Source organism: Tachypleus tridentatus, chromosome 8, assembly GCF_004210375.1.
Source record: "Tachypleus tridentatus isolate NWPU-2018 chromosome 8, ASM421037v1, whole genome shotgun sequence".
Lineage (NCBI taxonomy): Eukaryota > Metazoa > Arthropoda > Merostomata > Xiphosura > Limulidae > Tachypleus > Tachypleus tridentatus.
Genome location: NC_134832.1, coordinates 90,915,898 through 90,929,026, shown reverse-complemented (window position 1 = coordinate 90,929,026; position 13,129 = coordinate 90,915,898). Strand labels below are relative to the sequence as shown.

The window sequence follows — 13,129 nt, the reverse complement described above, 5'->3', positions numbered from 1 at the left end:
AAAAAAACTTGAAGAAAAATATATATAAAGACATTTTTAATACTTCCTTAATAAACTTTATAGTTTTTTTTAAATATATTATTAAGTTATTGATTATAATTGCTAAAACGTTTTGACACAGTATCTTCATAAAATTCAATGTGATAGCCAGATATTAGAACTATTTTACCATCTTGTCTTATATTTAATACTATAAAGTGGTTAATTTAATGTTAGCTAAAAATGAAAATATAAATACTACCAAGTAAAAACAAAATGTAATTAGAAATCAACTTGACAATGTGCCAAACATTCAGTTGTGGGAAAGTCTTCCCACCACCTCCTTTCTTTTTTCTCTTTAGTAAACATTGAACTGACAAAAACCTGGACATTAGTCATAAATCATCTAGACATCAACTCAAAAATTTTTTAGTGTAATTGAAATTGTACATTACTAGGAAAGTTATGAAATAAATCTCATATTTTTATTTTATTTTTTGAAACTAAGGAATAATATTTTAATATTATGTGAAAGTTAAAAGTGTATATTTTGGAACCAACATTTATGAAAAATATGATAATTCTGCCTTTAAATCCTAGAGTTTTAAACCATTTTGTGTGCTAAATTGTGATTTTCAAAAACAATGTAAGCCATACTTAAGTACCACTTATACCAATTAAGCTTGAGGTGAGTTGTGGATCTATGTACCATCATAGAATTGGTGGGATATGACCCTGACACTTAAGTTCTGTAGACATTTAGTGTTTTGTTCACAGAGAATTATTCTTTTTAGTGTCTTTTTTTGTGATATTTTTATATCTTGTCAACTACAAACAAATTGAAATACTTTTCCAAACATTTCCATTTGAAGTGTGTACAATCTCAGCATGGGAAAAAAAAAAAAACTACCTTTAAAATCAGTACAACTTTATAAAACTTGTATGAGCTGTATCAAACAATTTTGACTTTACCCTGCTTCTTTCTTGTAGGCACATCAGCACCATCTCTCTACAAATTGATATTACCAAGTTTTTGCATACTTGTTCAACCTCTGGACCACTGGTGATGCCAGACAACTTTCCTACAAGTCACGACTGTAATCGACCTGACGTAACTCCTCCCACACTATTTGATAACTGTGCAAGAAAAGCTATACTGGCTGCCATAGTGCGTTTTAGAATATAACAATTTCTGATCTTGTTTTTTTGTGTTTGTGCATGCTCATTTGTTTATATTCAGTTAAGTAAGATATCCTGACTTTACACAACATTGACAAGTATATAAGTTTTGGTTAGAGTTTAATTCACTTTCTCATATTAGAAATGTTTTGGTTATTTTTATTAAGACTAAAATATTTTTAAAAAAGTAATTGATTTTTTTAATGTTTTCTATTCTGGTACTGTGCAACTCATCAACACTATAATATTTCCTGAAAGGAAATTTTAATTCCAGTTTTTTCTCTTTCAATGCATTAATGTCAGTGGTAGAAAAAACAATAAGTAAATTATATGAGCTTTCAATACTGTAAGAAATATGAACAGGAGATTGTACATCCATATTGCATATCAACTAAGAAACTATGTATTGTATATTAGCATGATTCAGAAGTTGCAATGCTAAAAGAATTATTTTCAATAAGAATTAAACATTATTGATATGTTTTGTTTATAATATTGAATAAAATACTTTCCCAGTATTATATGACTTTAAAAAGGGTCAATTTTCGTTAGATTTCAGTATGTTAAAGAAGAGATGCATACGTACGAATGTGTGGCAATGTTTAACATGAAATTCATTCATTCTAGTGCTTAATAAATGCTTTACTCTGCTATTATGTTACTAAGAAAGAAATAAAAAACTTAATTCTTTTATCCATAGTTATGTTGTTTGGAATCAGTAAGGTGTAAAGATACTTTATTACATAAATTACAAATGCAGAGATATCTGTAACTTTTTTTTTTAATAATTCACAGATAACAGTCAATGGAAGAAATATTGAAGAAGGATTTGGTTTAGCATACCGTGTCATCCAGGTTAGTTCTGTTTTGTCTTTTGTTTGTCTGATATAACTGTATGTAATTGCCAGTACAGCAGATAAAATGACAAATTTCATAACCACCTTTTTAGTCAGTATTATTGTTTAAGCTCTTCATATAATACACTTAGATACTCCTAGAAACATTTTAATTTCACAGAAAGACCAAATTACACCAAACAGTTTAAATCAGATTTCCTTTTCTGAATCAAACATGAATTATATGGTTGCTACACATCTGAGCAATAGTATGTTTTATTTCTTTTAGTACAGTATAAATTGGAATGCATTTTTTCCTGTACAGTGTGCCTTGTGTGTGAAAGGATCAAATTAACCCTGTTGTGATAGGTATCCTTTACTGTGTATGTCACAAGATTTTAGTGACTTGCATTCAAAATTTTATTAATTTACTTTTGTTTATGTTATACCAGCTAGTATAGCATAAAATCTTAGTTAATTATCTATTTTAACAGCATGTAAGTTTGACGTTCGTAAATTCAAATGGCAGTGTTTTCAAACAATCTAGAATTTCCCCTAGTGTGACATACTTGACACATTTTCCCTATCCATCTTCTCTATTTGAACTGCCACCTCGTATGGCCAGGTGGGTTGAGGTGTTCGACTCATAATCTGATGGTTGTGAGTTCAAATCCCTATCACACCAAACATGCTCACCCTTTTAGCCATGGAGCATTATAATGTGACTGTCAATACCACTGTTTGTTGGTGAAAGAGTAGCAGAAGAGTTGGCAGTAGGTGGTAATGACTATTTGCCTTCCCTCTAGTCATACACTGCAAAATTAGGGATGGGTAATGCAGATAGACCTCATGCAGCTTTGCGTGAAATTCAAAACAAATCTGCCACCCCTCTATTACATACAAAATTAAATTTAAATTATTTGCTATGAAATTGACATTACTCAGACAAACCTTAATTTTTATGGCCTGAAATTTTATCTTGTTACAGAACTATTGAATAAAAAATCAGACCCCTCTTGCTACACTCACCTGTTACATCCTCTCTTTCAGGATTTGTTCCCTGCTGGGACAGTGGTAAGTTTACAGATTTAGAATGCTAAAATCAGGGGTCAGATTCTCCTCAGTGGACACAAAAGATAGCCCAATGTGACTTTGTTGTAAGAAAACACACACACACTTTCAGGATTTCTTAATAATTCTCTCTTATCTTTAGTTATATATTACCTATAACCAAAAGGAAGTTAAGGTTTTCATCTAGCAAATGACCTTTTGTATAATGTTGTATTCTGAATAGTGCAAGCTTTATTTCCACAGGAACTATAACAGCTAGCTTGAATGAATTTGTGATGGTCCTTGTTGCATAGTTAGAAAACCAGAAAAATTTTGAAAATTAGAAGAAGAGGAACTATCTATGTTTTGGTTGTTTTTAGTCTATGTCCTTTGGTGCATTGTTTAATTAAATAAAAATTTAGTGCATTATTACCATTGGTATAAAACAAAGTAGGCCTAAGTGTCATCAACAATCAACACCAGTAGAAATGGAGATTTGGGTAAGAACTTTATTTCTTGTTTTTTTATGTTTATTCATTATTTATTAATATAAAAATAAATAAAATATAATAATAGGGATCTCTTTAGGTTAGTGAATGTTAGGTTAGATAAAATAAAAAAATGATGTTTCACGAAGCATACATGTGAACAGTTTGTGGGGAACATGGAAGTCATATTATGCTATAAATTTGTTACAACTTGTAGTGGCACATGTGGTTGGTAGATGAAAGGAAGTTGGTAATTCAAAGGGCAATAACTCTCCCAATACAGACTTGGTCTATACCAGGGGTTCCCAACCAGTGGGTCGCGACCTCCTGGGGGTCGCAAAGCCTTGTTAGAAGTAGCTTGGGATAACATTAATTTTATTTCATCAATTACATTTTCATGCTCTTACATTTTTTTTGTTTCGATGCAAAGCAAAACGTTTCAACTTTTTTTCAAGACGAAGATCTACAATGGAAAAACGTGTGTGGGGTTTGTATGGATGGGGAACCGGCTATGCTGGGATCAAAATCAGGATTCCAGTCGAGAGTGAAGAAGCTAGCACCTCAAGCAAAGGGCATCTACTGCATGATTCACCGATATGCTCTCACCAGTAAGACTCTCCCTGCCTCTCTGCAGGAAGTGCTTGAATCTGTAATCAAAATTGTAAATTATGTGAAGACTCAAGCACTCAACACTTGCCTATTCAAAGAACTATGCAAAGACATGAATGCTGACCACGAAGTCTTTCTCTTCTACACAGCAGTACGTTGGTTGTCCAAGGAAACGTTATTAATCGTGTCTTTGAAATGAAAGATGAAATAAAACTATTCCTGGAGACTCAAGAAAGAAAAGATCTTGTAGCTCACTTCGAAGGTGAAGCATGGAATAAAAGGGTTGCGTACCTAGCCGACATTTTCGACCAGCTGAACAATCTCAATTTGAAGCTTCAAGGAAGGGAAACACATGTTCTCCTTTTTCAAGATAGTCTTCAGGCCTTTGTTTCCAAACTGCAGAACTGGTGTCGGAAAACCAATCTTGGAAGCATCACTATGTTTGAAAAACTTTGTGGAGTGACGGATAAGTCTCAGATCCAACTGGATCAGTTTTTCAAGGATGAGATTACCGAACATCTTCAGTCTCTAGAAAAGGAAGTCTAGCGTTACTTCCTTGAGCTATCACAGGAACAGGAGGCCCTGGTAAGGAACCCATTTTGTACTGAACTTGATGTATCCAGTATCCCAGATGATATCCAAGATGAATTTCTGGATCTAAGGAACGATCCAGAGCTTTTCAGCTCGTGATCTCTTCAAGGTGAAATCCGTGACTCAGTTCTGGTGCGCTATGTATCAGTCATACTCCAAAGTCAGCATGATAGCTTTACGTGTCCTTGTTCCATTTGCTTCTACCTACTTGTGTGAGGCAGGATTTTCCACTCTTGTCAATATAAAAACAAAGAATAGGAACAGATTGGATGTTAGAGATGACATGAGACTGGCTCTAACAAACGTTCAGTCACGAATTTCAAAGCTTGCTGCTGAAATGCAACATCAGTCATCTCAATAGCTGGGTTGGATAGCTGTTCAAACCTATGTTAATATTATTTTAAGAAATATATGTTCTTTTTGTGAATTCAGGTTGGACCAATGTGATTTAATTTGCTAATAAATAATTACAGAATTTTTAAATATTTTTTTAGATGTTTTTTCCCTCTCCTTCACAGAAAATAAAATAAAAATTAAGCTGCTGATAGTAAGCCCTATCATGTAGGGGGTCACATGGGTTTCAAACTTTTAGGTAAGGGTCGCGAGTGCCAAAAGGTTGGGAACCCCTGGTCTATACAATCAATCACATGACCTTTTTGTACTTTTTAAAGCCTTTTTTTTAAGATGTAATAACTTTCAATATAATGTACATCTTCACAAAATTTGGCAGTCTTTTAGTTAATGTTATAAATCTTTAACATATAAAATATATTTTTAGTGAAGTATTTTTAATAAAATAAAGATTTGTTCATGAATGTATTAAGTATTTGTTTTGAATAGTCCATATGCAAAGTAATTTTCATGTTAAAATTAAAGATTTATTTTGTGTAATCCCTAAGACCTCCTAAATGCATTTTAATTTTTTTTACAGTAAAACTTTATATTTTATCTAATATTTTTCTCTACTCTATCTCAAATCAGAATTGTTCAACTTGAACAACCTTGTGACCACAAAAAAAAATTGAAATAAATTTAAATTACCCTGTTTTTCTTTTTCTAGAAGGACTTCAAATTCTAACATGTAACTTCATCTGTTTATCCTATGTAGCTCTAAGTTTATAATAGTATACATCTATTTGTAATTAAATTTTATTGTTTTAATGCCATTTGAACTCTGTCTAATTATTGTCTGCACATTATAAGTAGTAAATCACTTGGGGCACATGCAGCTCTGTCAAGCTATCAAGTTACGTTACTCACGAGCTACTTACAACTAGGAAAAGCAGTGTATATCTCGTGAAACATTTTTTTATTATTATTATTTATTTTTCTTAATCTAATCTTAATTAACCTAATCAGATCCAAACTTTTACAGTTTAGTTACTTTTATAATCATGAAAAATAAACATGAAAAACCAAAAAATAAAGTACATACCCTATATTCTTTTTTCACACCCTCGATTGTCAGAGAGTTAACTTTAATTTTACTTACCAATTATAGTATTGTACTTAATAATTTTTATTTAATTAAATAATGCACCAAAGAACATAGGCATGCAAAAAGTAGACAAATTCCCTTGCCTCTCAAAATTTTTCTGGCTTTCTGACTTTGCAAGAAAAGTTGTTACAAGCTCTTCTGAACTTGTAATTAACTTTCCCTCAAGAACAATGTTGGTACTCCGAACGAAATTGACATTTAATCATTCAGAACATAATGTTAGATGATATGTCATTTTTTTTAGATGAAAACCTTGAGTTTCTATTAGTTATGGGTAATATACAGGATGTCCATAAATTATTCACCCCATTATAAGCCTTTATGTATTCTCTATTATATGAGCTATCTCAAAATAGTTTGCATCAATTAATAACATCACTCAAATTTTTGTTTTACTTAAGTAAACTACCACATTTATGTCAATAATTCAGTAAACTTCTATGTGAGCCCTGTTGGTAGCATGCAAAACATCAAGGCAATAGATGATTTTGTTCCAGATATTAAAAAGCATGTCTTACGTGATGGAAGCTAATGTCTCATTAATTCGGTGTCTTAATTCTGTGGTTATTAGCCTTATTTGTATACACTCTGTCTTTTATATAGTCCTATAAAAAAAATCCAGAGGTGTGATATTTGGGGAATGAGGCAGTCCATCTCGCCCAGTGCAACGAGAAGGGAACTTTTCATTGAGGAACCTGTGCACATCTAATCCCCAGTGTGGTGGTGCCCCATCTTACTGAAAGAACACATGGGGCTGTGTATCCTCAAACTGAGGTGAAGCATATGATTCAAGCATATTTAGGTAATTTTTAGCCCCCACAATATTCTCGTGGAAGAAAAATGGCCCAGTCACACAATTATGGAAGAGAGCACACCAAATGTTTATCTTGGGACTGTTGTTAAATAATGAAAAAAAATTTCTTGTTGTGTTATTAATTACTGCAAACTATTTCATATAGTTTGTCTGAGCAATGACGATTTTATAAAGAGTAATTTGCATTTAATTTCATACTTTTTTGAGGGGTAGTTGATAAAATATGGATGTTGACATGCTTCATGTATGTCACAGTAGAGGAAATTCAAGATTTTTTCAAATATTGCCTTGTAGAATTAATAACTTAAACTTACCTACTATTAAAACATGGATTATTAGCTAAAATGTTACACTATACTAATTGGTAAACATAAACAAAAGTAGCTTAATCAAATTTTGAATGTAAGAGACTAAAACTTGGTATTGTGCAATAAAGGATACCCAGGAAATAGGAAATAAAACAATAAATTTAATTATAAATAGATATATACTGTTATGCGTTTAAAGCTATTTTGGATAAATAAGTGTAATTTCATGTTACCATTTTGAAGTCATTCTCAAAAGAAAAGAGGGGGGAATTTATTTTATTTTTAGGTGGTTATGAGATTGGTCAAATGGACTACTTCCATTTTGAGATAGGGTAGAGAAAATAACAAATAAAATATAAAGTTTTAGTGAAAACAAACATTTGAGATGTGTTTAGGAGGTTCTCAAGAATACAAATCAAATTTGAGTGGTTTAAAATAAAGAAAAGTATTTTTAATCTTCACATGAAAGTCATATTACACACAATTATTTAAAACAAATATTTGATATATTCACAGTCAAATCTATAGTAAAAATATTTCATTAAATAAAAAACAACAAATTTTTTTGTTTACAAAATATACTCTTCAAAAAAAGAAACGCAAAAGGCAAAATATGAGACAAGTTGTTAACAAGTTTATTCCCGGGTAGTTCTGAATGACATGTGTGAAACTTTGCACATTCACTGCTGAACATCCAAAGTCTGCAAAGGCGAAGTCCACGCTCACTATGTGAATTTTAATGTCACTCAACGTCAATAACGAGTATGCCCTCCGTGAGCATCAATAACTGCTTGGCATCTCCTGCCCATGGAAGCGATGAGATGACGAATCACATCCTGTGGAATGGCTGTCCACTCAGCCTGCAAAGCTGCTGCAAGCTGAGGTAGAGTCTGCGGTTGAGGTTGCTGCCGTCACAGACGTTGGTCCAACTTGTCCCAAAGATGTTCAATGGGGTTTAAATCTGGTGATCTGGAGGGCCAGGGAAGAACGTTGATGTTGTGGTGTCTCAAGAAGACAGTGGTGAGTCGGGCTGTTTGAGGACGGGCATTATCATGTTGAAAAACGTCGTTGACGTTCACCATGATAGGTTGCACATGGGGCCTAAGAATCTCGTCGATGTATCGTTGAGCCGTAAGATTCCCTCGAATGTGCAAAAGGTCTGTTCTGGCATTGTAGGCATTGGCAGCCCACATCATGATGCTGCCACCACCAAATCTGTCAACATCCTGCACACAATTTGCTGCAAAACATTCACCTCGGCGATGGTAAACACGGGTCATTCCATTCTGCCTGCGAAGCATAAAACGTGATTCATCGCTGAACCAAACATGCCTCCATCGTCGATGAGGCCATACCCGATGTGCCCAAGTCCACTGCAGCCGTGCTTGACGATGTTGCTGGGTGAGGATGATGCCTCTGACTGGACGTCGAGGTCAGATTCCTACATCTCTTAGATGGTTGTGTACGGTCTGATCGGAAATCCTACGCAGCCCTGGTATGGTTGAGGCAGTAGACGTCGCAGTGGTGGTTCTATCCCGAAGGTGAAGTAACAGGATGTTGCGATCTTGTGCGGGCGTGGTCACACGAGGTCTGCCAGATCGTGGACGGTCATGAGTTGATCCATGTTGTTGGTGACAATTCCATAGCCTTGTGATGGTGCTTGGGTGGACATTCACAGCTCTGGCAACATCTGCTTCACCTGCTTCCAAGCGACCAATGGTGTTGTTGCGTTGTGCTTCAGTCAGTCTTGGCATAACTGTATTGCGTGTCAGTGGCTTAACACTGAGCTATAGAAACTGAGTACTCGTCACTTTTATAGGGATTTTGCACATGTTGCACTTGCAGAACATGCAGATCTCTCAAACAAATTTATTGGACACGCATGCGTTTTGGCGAAAAATCCGATGTTTTCCTCCGTTTTCAAAGTGCACAACTTTTATTGTCATTTTAATTAGGCTCTGACAATCAGTGCCTTAACACGTGTAACATCACATACTCTGAGCTTGTAACGTTATTACATATATTTCTCTTTAAAATAACAAAAATATCCCTTTTGCGTTTTTTATTTTGAAGAATATACTTGTTGTATATCAATATTCTGCCAACTTTTGCGAATTACATACACACTGTGTTCAAAGTTATAGTATTAAAACTATATACAAGTAAAACTGGTCCTAAGGTTGGTCTAAGGGACCCACCTTATATTGAGTGATTAAGGCTTTACATTACTTTGTATTACAAAGTAATTTTTTGTGTAATTAAATGTACCACAGATAAATATTCCTGTAATAAAAGGTTATCATCGTTTATTAGGTAATGTAATTTTGGTTGGGATAGTAAAAACACGCAAGACTTTTGCTGTAGCTTGTTCCTGTGGCTTTTTATAAAATATATGTTGTAATTGTATCATCTGTTCCATTTCATACTACTTTAAGTTGTTGTATCAGTATTTCACAGAAATTTGTATATATATATATATATATATATATATACATGAAGTCTCGTTTCTCCTTTTATTACTATTCGTCACATTTTTCTTCCTCACAGGATCATCATCTTGCTGGAACTCAAGTTTTCAGTTTAGTTGGCCAGATGCTTGTTGGAGCAGGACGAGTATCTCAAATATCAAGGCTGACAGAATGTCTCATGACTTGTGGAACACCAGAAAAGTATGACACAGACAAAATAGTTGGAGCTTGTATACAAGAATTGATAAAGAATTCTAAAGAGGTAATAATTCTTGAAAAACTTTGTTTTTATAAATGGTTAAATGCTTTACATGCACAAAAGAATAGTAAGTAGTCTTCATGTTAAACAGTTTAATAACATGTGGTGATATTAAATTTATATTATGAAAAAAGTAATATTTCATATCTATAAATATTTAGATATCAGTATTTCACTGAGTTGTTGATATTATACAAATCTTGTGATAACAAACTGATTTTAAAATTTTACTTTTCTCTTTTTACAAAATGACTAGCATGGGTGTACATGGCAGGTGAGTGACTTAATAAATCAGTAACATTATTTATTTATAAGTGTGATGAAAGATTTTACATGTTTTTTTCATAAAGCAAAGGTGTTTTGAGGATATCTAACTTTCTAATTAAGGGTAGTTTTCATTGTTCATTTCATTTTCTGATTTTATAAACTAAATGTAGCTATTATTTGATAACAATTATCTTCGTCATGATTTAGATACCTGCTGTTGCAAGTCTGAACATACTTCTAAATTAATATTTCATAACCTTGGTGGCATTTAACCCTCTCACTATGGACAGGTCAAAGAGTGCGCATCATGATGTTTTAACATTTATTTGCAAAACTTAAATTGACATTAATGAATGGTAGTAAAATTGACAAAAAAACATAGTTTATGATTCAGCTTTTCATATTATGTATGTTTTAATTTCTTAATTTGAAAGAAAATATTAAAAAAAGTTAAATATCCTTTTTTTGTGTATCACATAACACATCCTCTGTCTTATTGCTTTGCTTGTATTTTATTACACCTTCAATATAATGTTAGTAGTTAAAGAATAAGACATCCCACATCTTTGATTTGTTGAAATTTCAATATGTTTAGTAAACTTACCAGAGTAGCCTCTCCCACTACTACATTATTTTGAAACCTCTTGTCTACTCATGCCTACTTATACTGAGTACAAGTTTATAACGAATAGAAAAAGCATGTTCCAAACTATGTAAATCTTACAGTTGTTTATTATTGGCTTGAAGGGGAAATCTGGTGTTTCATTGGAAATTTTGGAGTATGTTGACTAAATTGTTCTGAACACAAATTAGTTTTTTTTTTAACCCACACATAGCTGAGTTAGAAAGCTAGGTAAATTATAGTAATTTCATACATAGCAGTGTAACAGTTTGATAACTTTTATTTTACTAAACTACATTTGTGAAAGATACAAAAATTAATTTCTCTCTCCCTCCACTTGGGAGAATAAAGAAGAATAAACTGTGAGTAGAAATTAATTTTGTAACATTGTTAATACTAGAAATCAATGTTTTTCTTTCTTTTATTTGTTTTGTTTTAAGAAAAGTAACTACAAATTAATCATTTATCAGTAACTAGTAATAATATATATATATAAACACACTTTTATCACTTACTGTGTACACCTATGCCACTAAATATTGACCATCGTGGGAGAATAACTGGTATCCAAATATCTACCAAGTTAATTGATTGACCTGGACTTTGTACAGAGCCACATCATAAATATTTTATGGTACTTTCAATACTTCAGACTATTCTCATTGCAGCCACTGAACTATAAGCCAATAAATCCTCTCCCATCATCTTGTTGGAACCAGGATAAGATAAACTGTTTTACTGCATTATCTTGCCTGCAATCAAAAATATGGTATTATGGTGGTGTGTTTAATTTGTTTATACTTCAACCACTAACAGTAAACTTAATAAACAGATGTGAAAAGGTTAGAAGTAAAAACATTCAGAAGTATTTTGGAGCTTTGTGATCAATACTGAAAAGAAAGTATTGCTCTTTTTATTTTGCATTTTTCAAATTTTAAAGTTTTATAGTTGTTACAAGGTTGGTTGAATTGACCAAACCCGTCTGTAGTTACAGTACAGAAAGAAGCAAAATATAAAATTTTTTTAAAAACAAACACAAATGTTTAACATTTATTTAAAAGGTTTTAGAGATTACATGAATTAAACCTGAAAAACTTCAGATTGAGAAAATTAATTTTAATCTTAACATGAATACTACTTTGCAATCACAATAGTGAATACCTCAAAAGATTTAGTAAAACTACTTATTTAAAAATTCTGATTCTTTTGCCTACAAAAGAATTAAAATGTTTACTGAATGCTTTGAAGATTTTATAGATACTCACAACATGCAAAAATTTATAGTATGAAAATTCTGATGATCACTTTGGAGTCATGAGGTCAGTGTGACCCACCCAGTCCATAGTGAGAGTTAATTAAGAATGTTGGTTTCAAAGAAAGCACAAATATTCTGTGGAAATTGAAATACTTGGCTAATAAGATTATTTTATTCTTTGTTGATAAGCCACTTTTGAATACCGTATTTTCCGGTTAATAAGCCGAATCGCCGAATAAGCCGAGGCCAATTTTCAGCTCTGAAAATGAGGGTTTTTGCTTATTATCGCCCAATAAGCCAAAGCCATTTTTAAGAAGTGACAAGTTTCTTCAAAATGATTTCTTAGTCTCGTTTCAGCGTCAGCATGCATGTTGTGTGTGATCATTGGCGTTCTGTAGTAAAGCAGAACGTGTCGTATTCAGACAGAGATGGAATCAATATGTCATTCGTTATTGGCTCCACTCACTGTAATTAGGTAACCAATGAAATTCCAGAAACAACGTGTCATTGTAGTCTTAACGTGCTTTGCTGATGGGACAAAATTACCGCCTATGGTAATTTTCAAAAGAAAAACATTTCCTAAGAAGAAGAAATTTCCGAAAGGAGTGATCAGCCAATAAGCCGACCCCCAAAAATCAGGTCCAAAATTTAGGGCCAGAAATTCGGCTTATTAGGTGGAAAATATGGTATTAGATTTTAATTTTACAAAACGCTAAATAATTAATGATAGAGCAGGACACCAGCAGATTAAACCCACACTGACTGCAGTATTTAATTGAGTGCTCTCATTGCTAATCAGTATGACATAAAGCAGATATAATGATGCCATATCCATAACTATCTGGCTACACAATATATTTTTAAAGGTAAGGAACGTACATAATCAATTGCTTCTCATGTGTATCT

The 13,129-nt window shown here is 32.9% G+C and overlaps 1 protein-coding gene across 6 annotated transcripts in view; it reads left to right on the top strand.

Annotated features, from left to right (window-relative positions):
* The window catches only part of Sptz (zinc finger FYVE-type containing 26 spastizin), a 137,418-nt gene that overhangs the window by 121,189 nt on the left and 3,100 nt on the right, over nt 1–13,129 (top strand). For 3 of the 6 annotated variants that reach the window (XM_076450137.1, XM_076450136.1, XM_076450134.1), the window contains exons 39-42: nt 970–1,147; nt 1,954–2,013; nt 9,900–10,082; nt 10,336–10,353. In XM_076450137.1, the coding sequence (XP_076306252.1) occupies nt 970–1,147; nt 1,954–2,013; nt 9,900–10,082; nt 10,336–10,353 (439 nt within the window). Of the gene's footprint in view, nt 1–969; nt 1,148–1,953; nt 2,014–6,833; nt 6,987–9,899; nt 10,083–10,335; nt 10,354–13,129 lie in introns of those variants that run through there. The other 3 variants (XM_076450138.1, XM_076450135.1, XM_076450140.1) reach the window with 2 other exon arrangements.